This window comes from Antennarius striatus, chromosome 21 (assembly GCF_040054535.1).
Source record: "Antennarius striatus isolate MH-2024 chromosome 21, ASM4005453v1, whole genome shotgun sequence".
In the NCBI taxonomy this organism is placed as follows: domain Eukaryota; kingdom Metazoa; phylum Chordata; class Actinopteri; order Lophiiformes; family Antennariidae; genus Antennarius; species Antennarius striatus.
In genome coordinates, this window is record NC_090796.1 from 820766 (window position 1) to 835833 (window position 15068).

The following is a 15068-nucleotide window of genomic DNA, read 5'->3' on the forward strand; positions in this document are numbered from 1 at the left end:
TCCCCTGCGGGATTAGAGAGTGCATAGAGATGTTTACCATCCCTTGTGTTTTGTCTTATACTTTGTGTTGTACTACCTGTTGTACTGCCTGTGTTGTTGTGCCTGTGTTGTAGTACCTGTTGTATTTCCTGTTGTTCTGCCTGTGTTGTACTGCCTGTGTTGTACTACCTGTTGTACTACCTGTTGTACTGCCTGTGTTGTACTGCCTGCTGTACTGCCTGTTTACCGTGGGTCAGAGAGGACTGCAATTTCATCTGTGCTGTATGTCGTGCATATATGGTACACTTGACAATCAAGCTGACTTTGATATGCTGCTGTGGCAGTGGTACGGCATGCTGGTGTGCCACATTGTGGAGGACACCATCACAATGCAGCACATATTCTCAGGAGGACTCGGCAGCATACCATACCCGGAGTCCTGTCCGGGCAGCGCCAACGTCCCTTCAGCAGACCGATGGTCATCTAACGACTGACCCAGTGAAGGATGGAGACCATCTGCCATCGCTCTGTACAACAGCTCTAACATACCAGATAGAGTTCCACCAGTCTGATGTTTAGACATGGCTTTCATTAAGTCCTGTGTATTGCCATTATTTCATTACTGGATACTAGGGTATTATTATTATTACATTCATGATGTATAGTTGTCAGTGTCAGTAGTTGTCAGTGTTCATGTGTTCGTCCGTTAGTCCACCACATATCTCCACAACCGTTGCAGATAGAAAGTGAAACAAAAAGCACATGACTCAGGCAGCAAAGGGGATGAAAATGAGATGATGACCTTGACCTTGGGAAAAGTAGGATAAGGTCAAACTTCAACTTTTGTACACTCAGGAACCAGATAAGATAGAAGACGAGGGAGAAGGCTTACACTGCAACCTACCCTGAAAGGTCAAACCTACGCGCTTGTCAGGTACTACTTCCAGGGTACCCTGACCTACCCTTTGCAGGATGTTGTAGTCTCTGACTGCCTTATTATTGTTAATATTTTTTAATAATATTATTATTCCCCTTCCCTATGTCTTAATTTTTCTTCAATGTATATTTTCCCTGTTTCTGTTTGTTCTGTGTGTCTGAATGCTGCTGCAACATCTAAATTTCCCAGGTTGGGATCCATGAAGTTCATCTCATCTCATCTCATCTCATCTCATCTCATCATACCTTTGCTCTATGGAGGGAGAACGGATCAGTGTGGGAGCTGACCGACAATCAGAAAATGTTATTCCCTGAAGGCTGTAATGCATACTTGTTATGAACATCTGTCAGCATGACTCCTCCTGGCTTTAAACATGTGGAACACAGAAAAATGCTTCCTCCAGCCCTCTCTTACTGCTTGATCTATGGAATTAATGCTCAATTATACCATGGAAAAAATACTTACTGGCTTTTGCTCAAAGAGTATTTTAAGGCTATTTAATTTTCTGAACACTTCTGGTCTATGATATTTTTATTGTTAGACAATGAGGTAACATGAGCTTCACCTCCATTACTTCAAGTGTGTGTTTGTGTGTGGGAGTAAAGAACCAGGTGGTAACCAGGAGACAGAAACACGTTTATCTGATAAACCAGAGCTAGAACAGGACCACTGAGCGTCGCGCTGGACCGACGGACTTCTTTCTGTAACGCGTTCTGGAGGAAATGGCGAACATCCGCCATTGTTGCTCTGCCTCTTCTTCCACCTAGGACTACACACAAACACACACGCACAGAATGACGTCAGGCTTACGCTGCGAAACACACTACCAGGTTTTTAGAGACGTCTATAAAATGTAAAATATGTAGTTAACATTTCTGTTTGAATAAAAGTTGTCTTATTTGCGTTTTCCGCGTCATAGAGTCATTGACGGCACTAGTTCGGTTCCGGACGGAGACGCGTATCCATCCGCTGCTCCGGAGCGTCAGGAGCCTGCAGGACCCGGATGGACTGTCATGGCCGCCGTCGCTGCGCTTCCATGGAGGGGAGAGAAGGAAGGCGAGTGTTTCTGCTGTGTGCTCTCTACCTTCACGTCGCTTTGGTAATGTGGGACGTTGATGACGGGTTTCCACAACTTCTGTCAAGTTCACAGTAAGATTGAAGTTTATTTTCTGTAACTTTGAATGTGTTCGCGTGGGTGGGGGTTCATTTCCCTGTCAAATTGCTGCTCATTAAACTACAGACCTCCGTGTTGTCGTGGAGCGGACCGGGTGTCGTCCGTGAGCCCACGCTTCGTTACCACCGTGGGGTGAAGCCCCACAGCGGACAGCCTGGAGTCCTTTGTTGACGTCTGTCCACGGGTTTAATTCTCCTGTAAAGCTGCGTTAAGTCGCCTCCTAAACTTGTAGCCATGGAGCGACTCAACACCAGAAGTCCACATGAACTGATTCAACATGTCAGAGTGTCGGCTAGCATGTTGGAGACATGTTGGTGACATGTTGGAGACATGTTGGTGACATGTTGGAGACATGTTGGTGATGTTGCTGTTATGAAGCGATGCAACTTTTCCTCACATCCTGTATTTCCCCATTAGGGCCTGTGATGCTGTACCTGTCTGCAGTGCAGGTGTGCTCCAGCGTCACCACACGGATTCATTTAGAATAATAATAAAACCACTAAACTGGGCTTGAATGGGATTGGGGAAATAACAGTCAACGTGTTTTCAGGTGTGCTGCTGATATTAGTGATTCAGTCAGAACAACTATCTGGTGCAGATAAGTCATGAAGTCATGACAGCCATGTTTCTCCCATCATGGCTTCCTGGAGTCACTGTAGAGCTGACATCTGATATGATGGCTAATGCAGCTCTCCTGTCTGTGTCAAACGAAAGCCTGCTAACAAGAGTGATCAGAATAGATTGTTATTTTTTTCTAGTGTAAATAGGTTGGTTTACCTTAACGTGAGATGGAAATATGAGGAAAAACACGACTTTTGTTTCTTCTCAGTCATCTCAGGTGTGTGATTGTGTGGAATTTTTCCTCATTGTGTAGGAAAACTACTGTACAATCAAGTACAAGTACAGTCATTCATTAACTAGTATTTGTGTGTGTGTGTGTGTGTTTGTGTTTGTCTTTGTGTGTGTGTGTGTGTGTGTGTGTGTGTGTGTGTGCACGCACGCCTGTATTTACATGCATACATATACACGTGTGTGCATGTGTGTGTGTGCGCACGCACATGCATGTATTTGCATGCATGTATACATACGTACACACATACGTTTGTGTCTGTGTATGTATGTGCACGCATGCATGCATTTACATACCTACATACATGCATGCATCCATGTGTGTGTATGTATTTTTTATTTATCCGGAAAAAAGACCCATTTGAGTTACAATACACAGAACAAGACAAGGCCACAAAGTACATCATCATCATCATCATCATCATCATCATCATCATCATCATCATCATCGTCTTCTTCGTCTTCTGCTTTTTTCCTTTGGGCTTTTCCCTTCAGGGGTCTCCACAGCCAATCAGTGTCCTCCATCTAACCCTGTCTTCTCATCCTCTTCTCTCACACCAACTACCTTCATGTCCTCTTTCACTACATCCATGAACCTCCTCTTTGGTACATCATAACTGACATATTACACACTCGTCTAGTATAGACAACTAAAATGGCATATGGTAAAAACAGTTGCATTTTTCTGTCAATATGATTTTAATAGTATTAAAAGTTGAAAATTATTCTATATTTATCATATATGTACTATATCTGCATGCGGTGAAAACGCTGATTTACTAAAGTTCTGTTCTTGTTGTTGGGGTGTTTGATGGTAATTTTTCAGATGGCCTAGTCCTGTAAACGTTGTCACAATAGATAGATAGATAGATAGATACTTTATACCTAAGTTTCACATGTTGAGGGGTATTCTATCCATAAGTTCTTTAGCAGTAAAAATCATTGTGTGGGATTTATTTCTGAGGGAGAGGGAGAACCATTTTACAGTTTCATACATGCTGTAGTGAGTCCTAGCGGATGCACCGGTGATGAAGCGCAGGGCTGAGTGGTGTCATACATCTGGTTTGTTTCGTAGAAGAGCTGGGGGCATATAAACTGTCACTATAGTCCCAACACTGATCAAAAGGCGCTGTACCTTAATGTTTTCTTTGCTATGTTTGGAAAATATTTCTCCAGTATGAAGAAAAAGCCCAACTTAAATCTTGTTTTTTTTGAGAGGCTCTGAATATGGACTCCAATAGACAACTCATCATCAACCAAATACCATAGCATTTGTGGGATTAGGATTACAGTGCCATCCTATGTTGACACAGTAAAATCTAGTTGAGTGCACAAACATGTAAAAAGCATTGTTTTTGTTTTTTAGCATTCAGTATCAAGTTCAACCCAATGACTGATGTTTGTGTCTGACTGAAGGTAACCTGTGATTGAAGAAAAAGAGAAATTATGCTCTTTTAAGCTCCCTAGGGAAATTAATTTTTCAATCTTAGTATATTTTTACACGCTTAGATATGCAGGCCCTAGCGTGCACACACACACACACACACACACACACACACACACACACACACACACACACACACACACACACACACACGCACACACTGCAGGCTTATTAAGGAAAGGATGATGGTGGAGTGGTAGACAGCTCCTCTCTTGTGTGCCCAATGATCAACTTGTTTGGGGAAAGTGCCCTGCTCAAGGACACTTCGACAGTGCTCAGGCATGGCATTGTACTGGCACCCTCCAGTCCCCAGCCCGAGATCTGGTGGACTGAGCTACTGCCGCCCCGTTTTTTAATTGCTTGGTTCACTGTCTTGTAGGTTCTCAGTCATCCAGGTCATGGTTATCCAAAGCTGTTTAAACCAATCCACTGGACTTTCAGAAAGTTCCTTGAAGACGTTTAATCTCTCATCCCAGAGGCTTCTTTGTGGCAAAATCTTTAGATAAATTCATAAATATTGTATCACAAGACTTCTTGTTATCTCGAGCATTCATGATATAATTTGTTACTGAAGTTACAGATGTAACTACGATGGCCTTTTCAGAAACCAGACTGGATAGGATTTAAAATAGAGTTGTCAGTAAAGAAATGTTTAAATTGTTCGTTTGTGAGTGGCCCTAATAGTTCAGCTAGGACAGACATTCTAGAGGTTTGATAATTGTCTAAGGAGGGTCTCTACTTTTTTATATTTGGGAGGACTAATGCATATTTCCATGACTTAGGGGTATAACCACTGTGTAGACAGATTGAAAATAGAGGAGATAGGGCCATTAATCAAGTTAGCAGCGGTTTTAATGAAATGTGGCTCAATTTGGTCAGGGTCAGCAGTTTTTTGAGTCTAATTCCAACAGATCCATTTGAACTTCACAGGCAGATATAAAAATAAAGTTAGAATTATACAAATTATGTAAGAAATTATAATACCATGTTAACTGTACAATAAATCAGAATAAAAACATATAATCAGTAAATTATGTACATTTAGTAATATCTACTGTTAAGCATCACTTGTGTTTCATATAATTGTTTTGAATTCAGATCAGTTTACGGCAAACTTTTTCTCCCTATAATTTAATCCTTGAGGAGAATAAGAAGAAGAAAACACTTCAAGGAACTCTCCACCAGTTTTTTAAGTGCATCCAACAACAGTCAAAGTCAGCTGTAGATGTTGACGATCCGCTGTCTGGTACCAGTAACATGTACCTTTAGACCAAAGGAGGATGAGGGGGGACTACTTAGAGTTGGTTAGTTAGAGTTCTCATCAGAGAGATGGTCACCACTATCTTCACTAGCCTTTGTTTTATCATCCATGACAAACAGTAAAGTATCCAAGGTGTTAACAGAGACAACAACCAACAACAACAGGAGGAGACGAGTGTTGGAGCACGTTAGCAGTGGTGCTCCTTAGCAGGGGTTGTCACAGAAAGGGGAACTGCTGGACAATGTCAGATATGACGGCACGCATTTGTTCGTATTTGCAAATGTTTGTAAGTCAAATGTTAAGTTGAGGACCTCCTGTTGTGTGTGTGTGTGTGTTTATTATGTGTACATATATACATTTATACAGATATACCTCTGCTTTCGTGGTATTTAGAGATAAATCACAATACAGTTCAAGATGAGGTTTTTATTGCACATACTTTTCTTTAAAATCCGTTGAATGACATTTAAGCCCAATCTGAAATTACACCCCTTGAAATCTGGATGTTTGAATCTTGCGCTTTTGTCTTGCAGGCACTGTGGCCATACAGCATGCTTCTCATCTTCAAACCAGACTTGCATTACTCAGTAAGATTTCCCTGAAAGAGTACAGGTAATCAGGTTTTTAAATCGTTTTTTTTATTTGTTTCTGTAAGTATGGGCCTATAAATCTAAACAGAATGTTTTAAAAATGCATTTATATTGAGTTTTAATCCAATCTAGCCTTTCTGACAGTGTAACAAGCACCACTGACGTGTTGGTAGAGAGACAGATATCGTTGATCTCCAGGATTAGTCCTTGAGGACAGATACCCAATTTGAAATTAATGTGGGTACAAAATGTCACTTAAACAGGAAACGCTTCCAACTACTTGTTTGAATTCATCATCATCATCATCATCATAGCAGACCTTATTCCTAGAAAAGAATCACAGAGAAATCCACTCAAGGAGCTCCACCTCAATAAGGAGCATTACAATCACATTTCAAGACCTGTAGCTGTGAGAAACATTCAGGATACTCCCTTTCCTAAAATCTGTGGGTTTCTTGGATGTTACATTGGGGTTTTCTTGAGGATAATCTTTAGCAGATGTCTGAACCATTCAGTACTTGATGAATTTCACTCCATGGTCAGTTTACATTATGGCATATTTTTTCATAGTTATTAATCACATTTTTTCTCATGATTTTAATATATGGTTTCATTTGAAGCTATCGGCTAGACCAGGGGTCGGCGACCGTTAACACTCAAAGAGCTGTTTGGACCCGGTTTCCATGGTAAAGAAAACACAGAGCTGCTAATCCTTTTTGACATCTAAAGTAAAGAAAATACTGCATACAGTAATCCCTTGCTTATTCGCGCTTCAAGATGCACGGCTTCACTACATTGCGGATTTTGTGTAGGTGGTCACGTGTTACCGTACGCACATGCTATTGGCTGACAGCATCCGTGTCACTCCTGTGACTTTCTTTAATATAAAAGTATTTTAAACAGTCGATCAGAGTGTGGGAAAAAAGTAATAAAGATCTAAGGTGGTTTAATATCAGTGTGGGGAACGTTCATAAATGTTTAAATTACCGTAAATAATAAGATAAATAGTTTGTTGCTATGTCATGGATTTTTATTTTTCGCGAGTGGTCCTGGAACACATTAACCATGAGTCTTGGAACACAGTGCACACATGAATGCTGTCAGCCAATAGCATGTGTGTACGGTATCACGTAACTACAGCTCATGGGAGACACTTGCTCCTCGCCTCTTGCTCTCGTCCTTGATGAGATGAAAGTCACATCTCATCGAGGACAATATATAATATGTGTATATATAATTTAAAAAATAACCAATGTAGTAAAGCCGGGCATCTGGAGCGCAAATAAGTGAGGGATTACTGTATAGTGTGTTGCTTATGAAATCCATGAAGGATTTCAGAGAAAATGAGATTTGATTTAGGTTAAAAACAAATTTTAAATATTTTGAACTCTTAAAATGATTTTAAAAATATGTAAAGTTGAAGATCTGTATTAAATGAATTTAAAAGCTGAAATTAAATTTTTTTATGTAGCAAACAAAAAAATACCATGAGCCGTCATCCTTATATTGCCTTTGGGCTTTCAGAACATATACAGCAGCAGAGCTTTGAGCTGAATATAAAAAGATAAATTGAATAAAAGAGCACTATTTCACTGAAAAATGAAAAATATAAATTTAAATAGCTACAAAAATACTTATTTTACCTGGTCAATGTGACTTCTGTTTCTACCGACTCCACAGCTCTGGAGCTGCTGGTTAACAACCCCTGATCTCGCCACTATTGAACAATACCCCAAACCCTGCACATTTTAAGTTATTAATGAAATCATGATAGAACTTGCCACCAATAGTATTTTGTCTTTCGATTTTATGTTGTACGCATATGGAATTAGTCTGGACCTTCTGCTTTCTTTTCTTACAGATTTCTGCACGTTTACAGTTATGGAACGAGACCTGACAATACCTTGTGATTCTGCCAAAAATGGTAACATATCACTAATAGAAGATGAAAAAGAGAAGGTGAAAACTTTTGTGTACAAGCATTTTAGAGAAATGACGGATGGATCGCTCTTCAGTAATGCAGATGATCCTTCAATGAAGGATCATGGGAGTTCCACAAAGAAACCCTCTCTCAGTAAAGCTCATTGCAAAATTCAGCAAGGAGCTGTTTTCTCTGGAAAAATTCTGAGTTTTGGATGCTCAGTATGTGGAGATGATTCCACATATAGCCCCAATGATCTCCTCAAACATTTTCGAGCAGCTCATAAAAAAACTCTTCCTACGTACCCTTGTGACCTGTGTGGTTTTGTCACACATGAGTTTCCTGTTCTTCAGCGTCATCGGATTGAACACAGGAATACTCTTGTTACATGTGAGCTGTGCAACAATGATGTTCAGTACTCTCTGCTTCTGCTAACCAGACACTACATCATGTATCACAGTCTCAACGGACAGTTTAACTGTGATTGGTGTGAGTTTACAACTATGGATGCAGGTACATTTGTCCAGCACATTCATCATCACAATGAGAGTCCTTGGAAATGTTCAAAATGCAGGCATATTAGCTTGAATGAAGAGGATCATCAGAAGCATATGAAAGGTCACTCCGGGACATTCCCATTTACTTGTCAGATCTGTGGTTACGGTGCAGCAAGAAGTGAATATCTTAAAAAACACACAGCTGCTGTTCACAAAGTGGAAAGTGAGAAAAGGAATACATGTAAGGGTACAGAAGACTGCGGCGCTTCAGCAAATTCACCTGTAAACTTAAAGCTTCATCTTAAAAGAAGTGGTGAATCACAAGAAGCTCACAGGGTTTCAAAACTGAACTGTGTTTCTGGGAGTTTACCAAATCATAACGGCAGGTTGATCAAACCGGATAAATCTTTAGATGAGATCCAACATATTGGAGATGGGATAGACAACAAAAGTTGGAGCAAAGGCTTGCATAATGCGGAACAGTTGATGCCGGTAATGTTGCAGGAATGTGACAGCTCTGCAAGTTCTGATGCTTCAACTCACACCAGTCCCAATGGGCTGACTGTTCTGATGGTTAAGAACAAAATATCTCTTCCTCCCAACTGTACAACCAAAGTAATGGGATTCAAAATGGTTGATGGCAAAAAACATTTAGTTCTCAAAGTAATACCAACGGCAAAGCAAGACCCATTCAATCAGAATCACTCTTCAGTTGAAGATGTTTTCTCTATTGCAGCAGGTGCTCCTCAACTGGATAAAAGTAAAGACACTATTGAGAATGAGGAATGCACTAATGGCAAGAGCTCAACATCACATTGTTTCCCTGTTTCACCAAGAAGTGAATCTTCTGTGCAGATGGACCAAGAAATTATGGCAGTAAAAGTAAAGATAGAGGAAGAAGAAACCTCTATTTGCAACCTTAATCCCAGTCCTGAAAGAGATGATGTTGAGGAAGGATGTAATGGATTACAAAATAGATCTTCTACAGAAACGTCACATGCTGTAGCAAACGAATTTGATCATATGACTGATGAAAGTCACAAAAGTATCTGCCCAGAGAGATGTAAGGTGGACAGGAACCTGACATTTAACTCTGATGTAACCAGTCATAATGGATTGAGTGCCACTGATCTTTCAAGTGTGTGTCCAGTTAATGCAGTTGGTTTATCTTCTCCTTTAAAGCTCACTCAGGAAGCATTACTCTCCAAAACATTCTTCAGTAAAGCAGCTGAAAACGATGGTGCTGCAGATGAGTTATCAAAGACTTATACAGCAACAGACAAATACAACTTTGTCTTTAACAATTCAGAAAATGTCCAGTTTTTTCAGAGTAGTCCAGAGAAGGAAAACTTGAATAAGAATATAAATGAGAGAGGACAAATAATTGGCCCAAAAAATTTAAAGAAATTTCTGACAAATCCAGAAGTCCCATCAGAGTCATCCCCAACTGTGACTGGTGGATGGAGTGAAAGTACCATAGGCACACAAAATTCACCAAGCCAAGAAGTATTTACTTTTCACAATTATTCAAAAGAAAAGTTCAGCCCATCCTCTGCCATCATCCAAAAGTCTGACAATATGCATGAAAATTCAGAATCACCGCAGTTTAGTTTGAGTTTGGCAGAATCTCCTGAACCCTTCACAGAAAATGGCAATAAAAAAGAATTAAGTCAAGAAACCAATGGAGAGGATTCAAAGGAAGTGGCTGATAGTGATATTGAAGTTGACACATCCATTGTCGAAGAACCTCTAACTGAGGATGAAAATCCTGAGTCAGTACTCCAAGATTTTAATATTATCAAAATTGAAGATGAGAACATTCCTATATCAAACAAACAATCAGGATTGAGTGAGACTGCCGCAGTGTTGGATAGTTTCGTTGAGAAACATTCTGATGCAATCATTGCCCAACAACTTCATAAGGAAAGAGCTGACTCTTCAAGTGCAAGCAATGATAATTTGAAACAAACTAAAACAACTCTACGAATTCTTCAGTTGCCAGAGCGAAAGCAGTCTTTGCTCCTGACGACTGCTGAGAATCGGTTTGCCATGCCCTTACAGGTCAAGACCCCTCCAGGTTTCAAACTGATAACCAATTCTTCAAATCCTCAGATCACTGTATCTTATATGAAACCAGGGTTAGAAAAATCAAGTCCTTGTGGACGCCTTTCTCCAAACAGCGTGAGAACATGTGTGTCAGCACCAAAGGTAGGCAGTGTGGATAAGGAGACAGCACCTCAGTCTGCTGTTCAACCAGGTGTCAGCACCACATCAAATCACTACTTCATCAACAGCCCAGGTTTTAAGGGTCCGGTTTTCCTTTCAAGCACACCACATAATACGGCTGCAGACAAAACAGCAAATAATCAACCAACTTGCTACTTATTACAAAGGTCTGTTCCATTTGTCCAGACCACAAGTACTTCCGCCCTCAAACTGTCAAGTTCACAACTCCAACTGAACGCCAGGCCAGTTCTGGCCATGCCTGTAAGCACCGCAGATAAACCCAACACTCTTCAGACTGGTCGGCAAGCATTCTTACTCCGATACATATCTCCATCCAAATCAGGTCTACTATTGAACAACCAGGATGCCAAGACTGGAACTCAGTGTAGTCAAACCAATGAGAGTACTGGAAATAAGGTCATATTTAAAATTGTGACACCTACTGGTAGTGTCTTTACAAGTGGCGCTCCCTCCTCAAGCAGTCAACCTTTGTTTTTGGCCACGAGACCTCAGACACAGTGTTTTCTAGTGTCGTCAAACAAAAACAATGCAAATTCCTCCAGCGGAGTGAAGAGATTCATCACCATACAAAGTTCTGCACAAAGAGATGGCACGGAATCTTTCATTTCAACCTCTAGGAATAAAGTAAAGTCACCACTTTGTGAAACGGAAAAACCTGTCCTAGCCCCAAGGCCAATCCGTCCCCCAAGCCAAAGGAAAAGACGCCGGAAACGATTATTTGATGAGCTTCCAGCAACGGTGCATAAAGCTAGGAGACTCACCAATAGAATGCTGAGTGAGAAAGATATGACTGAGTTATGGAAGCCTGTGGCCAAAGATGTGGAAAAGACACTAAGACTTGCCCCATTCAGTTCTCAACAGGAGGTCAGATGCCCTCGTAGATACCAGCCTGTTGTGGTGCTTAATCATCCAGATGCTGAAATTCCAGAAGTTGCCAATATCATGAAAGTGGTTCAAAGGTATAAAGGTGCTGTTACTAAGGTTGCATTGTCTCAAAAAACAGTCCAAGCACTTTCAGAGCTTTGTGCTTTAGAAAAGAGTTCCTCAACCAAAGGTGTGTCGTCTCACAGTGACAATTCAAGACCTCGGCCAGTTCAGAGTTCTGTTCAAGAGCGATTTCTCCTGAAACTGAAATTAAGAAAGAAAAGCAAAAAAAAGTATGAAGTTGTGAAAAATTTATCAGGTTGCGGACAAGAATCAGTTGTGTTTGATTGCTGGTTTTGTGGACGGCTTTTCAACAGCCAAGAAGACTGGATTGGCCATGGCCAGCGGCACCTCATGGAGGCAACGAGAGATTGGAATAAACTGTTCTGAAAATGTTTTGTCTTTTAATTAGATGTGGAGCAAAAAGTTAAAAGTGTATATTTTTAATTAACCTTTCACCAAAATGTTGTTTAATCTTGTTTTTGTAAATACATATTTTGAAGTGGATCATCAGTCTTTTAAAAGGTGCATATTCTGGTCATTTATGTACAGCAAGTATGATTTACATCATGCATGCATTGGTAAGGTGAACTGTGAACCTGGTACACTGTAATGGAGTTATTGTAAGTCTAAAAGAAGGTGACAGTGTTAGCAGTGGTTGGATGCAGAGTCGGTTTACTCAGGTGATTTCTTATTAAAATGGTTGCATTTTGCTCATAAAATTAAAAAAACAACAACACATAGGCCTATTTTAATGGACTTTTGTATCTTTATTAACATGCAAATGAGTACAGGAAAGTGTATTTGTATAGCTTAAGCTTGTAGACAAATTTAACTTTTTTGGGCTTGTAATGAAAATACGTTCCTGTTCAAATCATTTCTTTTTGTCTGATGTTTAATGGAACAGAACATTTTACACCGTTCTATGTTCACGGCTAGTTTAGCGTTTTTTTGTCAGAATTTTGTCAATATGTAGCATGCGTTCGTCAGAACTAGAGGTGAGCTTTTTTGCATTAGTTTCTTTAGTTTGAAAAATGTAGTTGAATGGCAGTTTTATAAAATACTTGTGCAAAAAAGAGAAAACCTTTATCTTTTAAACAGAGGCATTATCATGGCTCTGTCAATACTTGAGACATACAAATCAGCCCATTTTTCACCCTATGCAGTTTCAATACAGGAATATTTTTGTTAATTGTTGCTTTTGCTCATGTTGTTGATCATTTTAATCCACATTTGATCATTCTTAAAAATAAATCATAAAGATCCCATTTAATCCCAGTTAAATTAATTTCAGAATGTTAATTTGTTAAAAAAGATGTGCAGGATGATATTAATGTTGTCATCGGGCGTGACTGATAATTTGGCATCCACATCCCAAAAGACAGTTACGATTAAAAATAGCAGAATTCATGTGATCATGGTTGTGTTATTTTCTTACCTAACGATGTTAAAAGAATACTTAAAGCAAAAAACAGTAAGTGTGGAGATCTGTCCTTTAGGTTTTGTGAAATCATGCTGACCAACCAATGGATGCATGTGTTTAATATAAAATATTTCTGGAAGACACAAGACTTACTAAAACCCGTTGGGAAAGTAAGAGATCACCATTTATTCTTTGAAGGCAGACTAATTCTGTGTTACTTTTTTATATATATACAGTTTCTGTCTTCATAAATGAATCATTGGAACACAACATTTCTGCTAGAGTGAATAAGATCAGTGCTGATTTGACGTATCCTGGTCCAAAAATGTCAAGCCCTGTGTTTCAATACTGCACTCACCATAACAACCGCCTCAGCAAGTCAGACCGCCACATCGGTCTGAAAAAGGGAAACCAGCCCACACCTTTTAATGCAAGTGTGCTCTTCATAACTTTTGTCATGACAAACATTATGGATTACAGAAAAATCTAAAACAGCATTTTTGACACTGTTTTGCTATCAGGCAAAATATCTGTTTAGTAAAAAAGGTTTCCTGCTATTATCAAATACTTTTAAAAGTGATATAACGTTACTCTGACCTTTTACATTCTCTCTGGATATTTTTAGTGTAAAAGCTGCCCTGAACATTGCATTGCCCATGTTTGTTTCATTACATTAATGTTGTACTGTAAATGTCATTGTCACCATAGAGTCCAGTATATTGTACATTTGTTTTGACAGATATTTTTCAAAGATTTCACCAAAATGTATCACAATCGTGGAATGCTAACTCTGTTCAATATGCAAAAGTGACTGAAAAATGAAAGCCATGCTGAAATTATTTTACCTTTCCAAATAGTTTTTTTCTTAAATGGTAAGCCTCTAATTCACGCCTGAAGTTCTGACCTGAGCAGTGTCTACATTCATTGTCTTCAACCCCTCTAATCAGCGTCAGGAATTGTTACTCTGCATTAGGCGGCTCCCTTAAAAGGTAAATAAGTTGAGCTCAGTGGAAGATAATCATTCTTTTTGTATTTTGTAATTATTTCAAATCTATTTTCCTTTTCTAAACATGTGATTTACTGCTGTTAGTGATGTTAGCTGCTTCACGGAGTAGCTCTGTTATTCCTACAGGGGAAGGGTGATGGAGTTGTACAGAGTTTAGACCACACTGGTTCTTAAATCCCCAGTGTTGTCTGTGTTCACGTCACCAGTCGACACCACAGCTCTGAGCATGGTGCTAAAGCTTTAAGTCCATCCTGTTTGTCCTGCCGACTGCCTGTTTCAGCCCTGAGGTTCTTATCCTCAGAGCTGGTAGGTCACTGATTAACATGCTGTTTTTATTTGATGAACATGTGCCACAGACACACTGTAAAATAACATTTGCTTCAGATAAAACAAATGAAGTGTCAGTTGGTGTACTGAAGCTTTTTATATTTGGGAAGCCCCAAGGTCACGGCTTCATCCTGCCTCTAGTCCTTCTAGTTAGCTATGCTAACTATGCCTTGACTCCAGGTCTGTGCAAATTAGACAGTTTTCTGATGGGAACATGATGATTCTTACATTTTTGACCAATTGTACTACTTGGTTAGTATAGCTTAGCATCAGACTGAAGGCAAATAAGCTGCAGCTTGATTCGTGTCACAAAGTTAATTCATTTTTCTAATCTCAATCTAAGAAACTATATTAAAAGTTTATCTAATAAAAAGTTAAACTAATCCTAGCTTTGCTCAGAAATCCTATTCATGATCCCTTGAATTTTTCCAATTTAAGGAAAGTGTGCAGACCTTCTGAATAATTAAATACTTATGGTTTTTGTCTATT

At 39.5% G+C, this 15068-nt stretch overlaps 1 protein-coding gene across 1 annotated transcript; it reads left to right on the forward strand.

Moving 5' to 3' along the window:
* The first annotated feature begins 1632 nt into the window (after window positions 1-1632).
* si:ch211-214e3.5 (zinc finger protein 518A) lies at window positions 1633-13231 on the forward strand. Its single transcript, XM_068306221.1, has 5 exons — window positions 1633-1746; window positions 1836-2065; window positions 6178-6256; window positions 6855-6920; window positions 8096-13231. Exon 5 carries the CDS (start codon window positions 8116-8118, stop codon window positions 12211-12213), a length of 4098 nt encoding a protein of 1365 aa, XP_068162322.1. The 5' UTR covers window positions 1633-1746; window positions 1836-2065; window positions 6178-6256; window positions 6855-6920; window positions 8096-8115; the 3' UTR covers window positions 12214-13231.
* The last annotated feature ends 1837 nt before the right edge of the window (window positions 13232-15068 follow it).

What these genes read in the sequence shown, in the direction of transcription:
- si:ch211-214e3.5 (XM_068306221.1), top strand. Translation starts at nt 8,116, where the DNA reads ATGGAACGAGACCTGACAATACCTTGTGATTCTGCCAAAAATGGTAAC.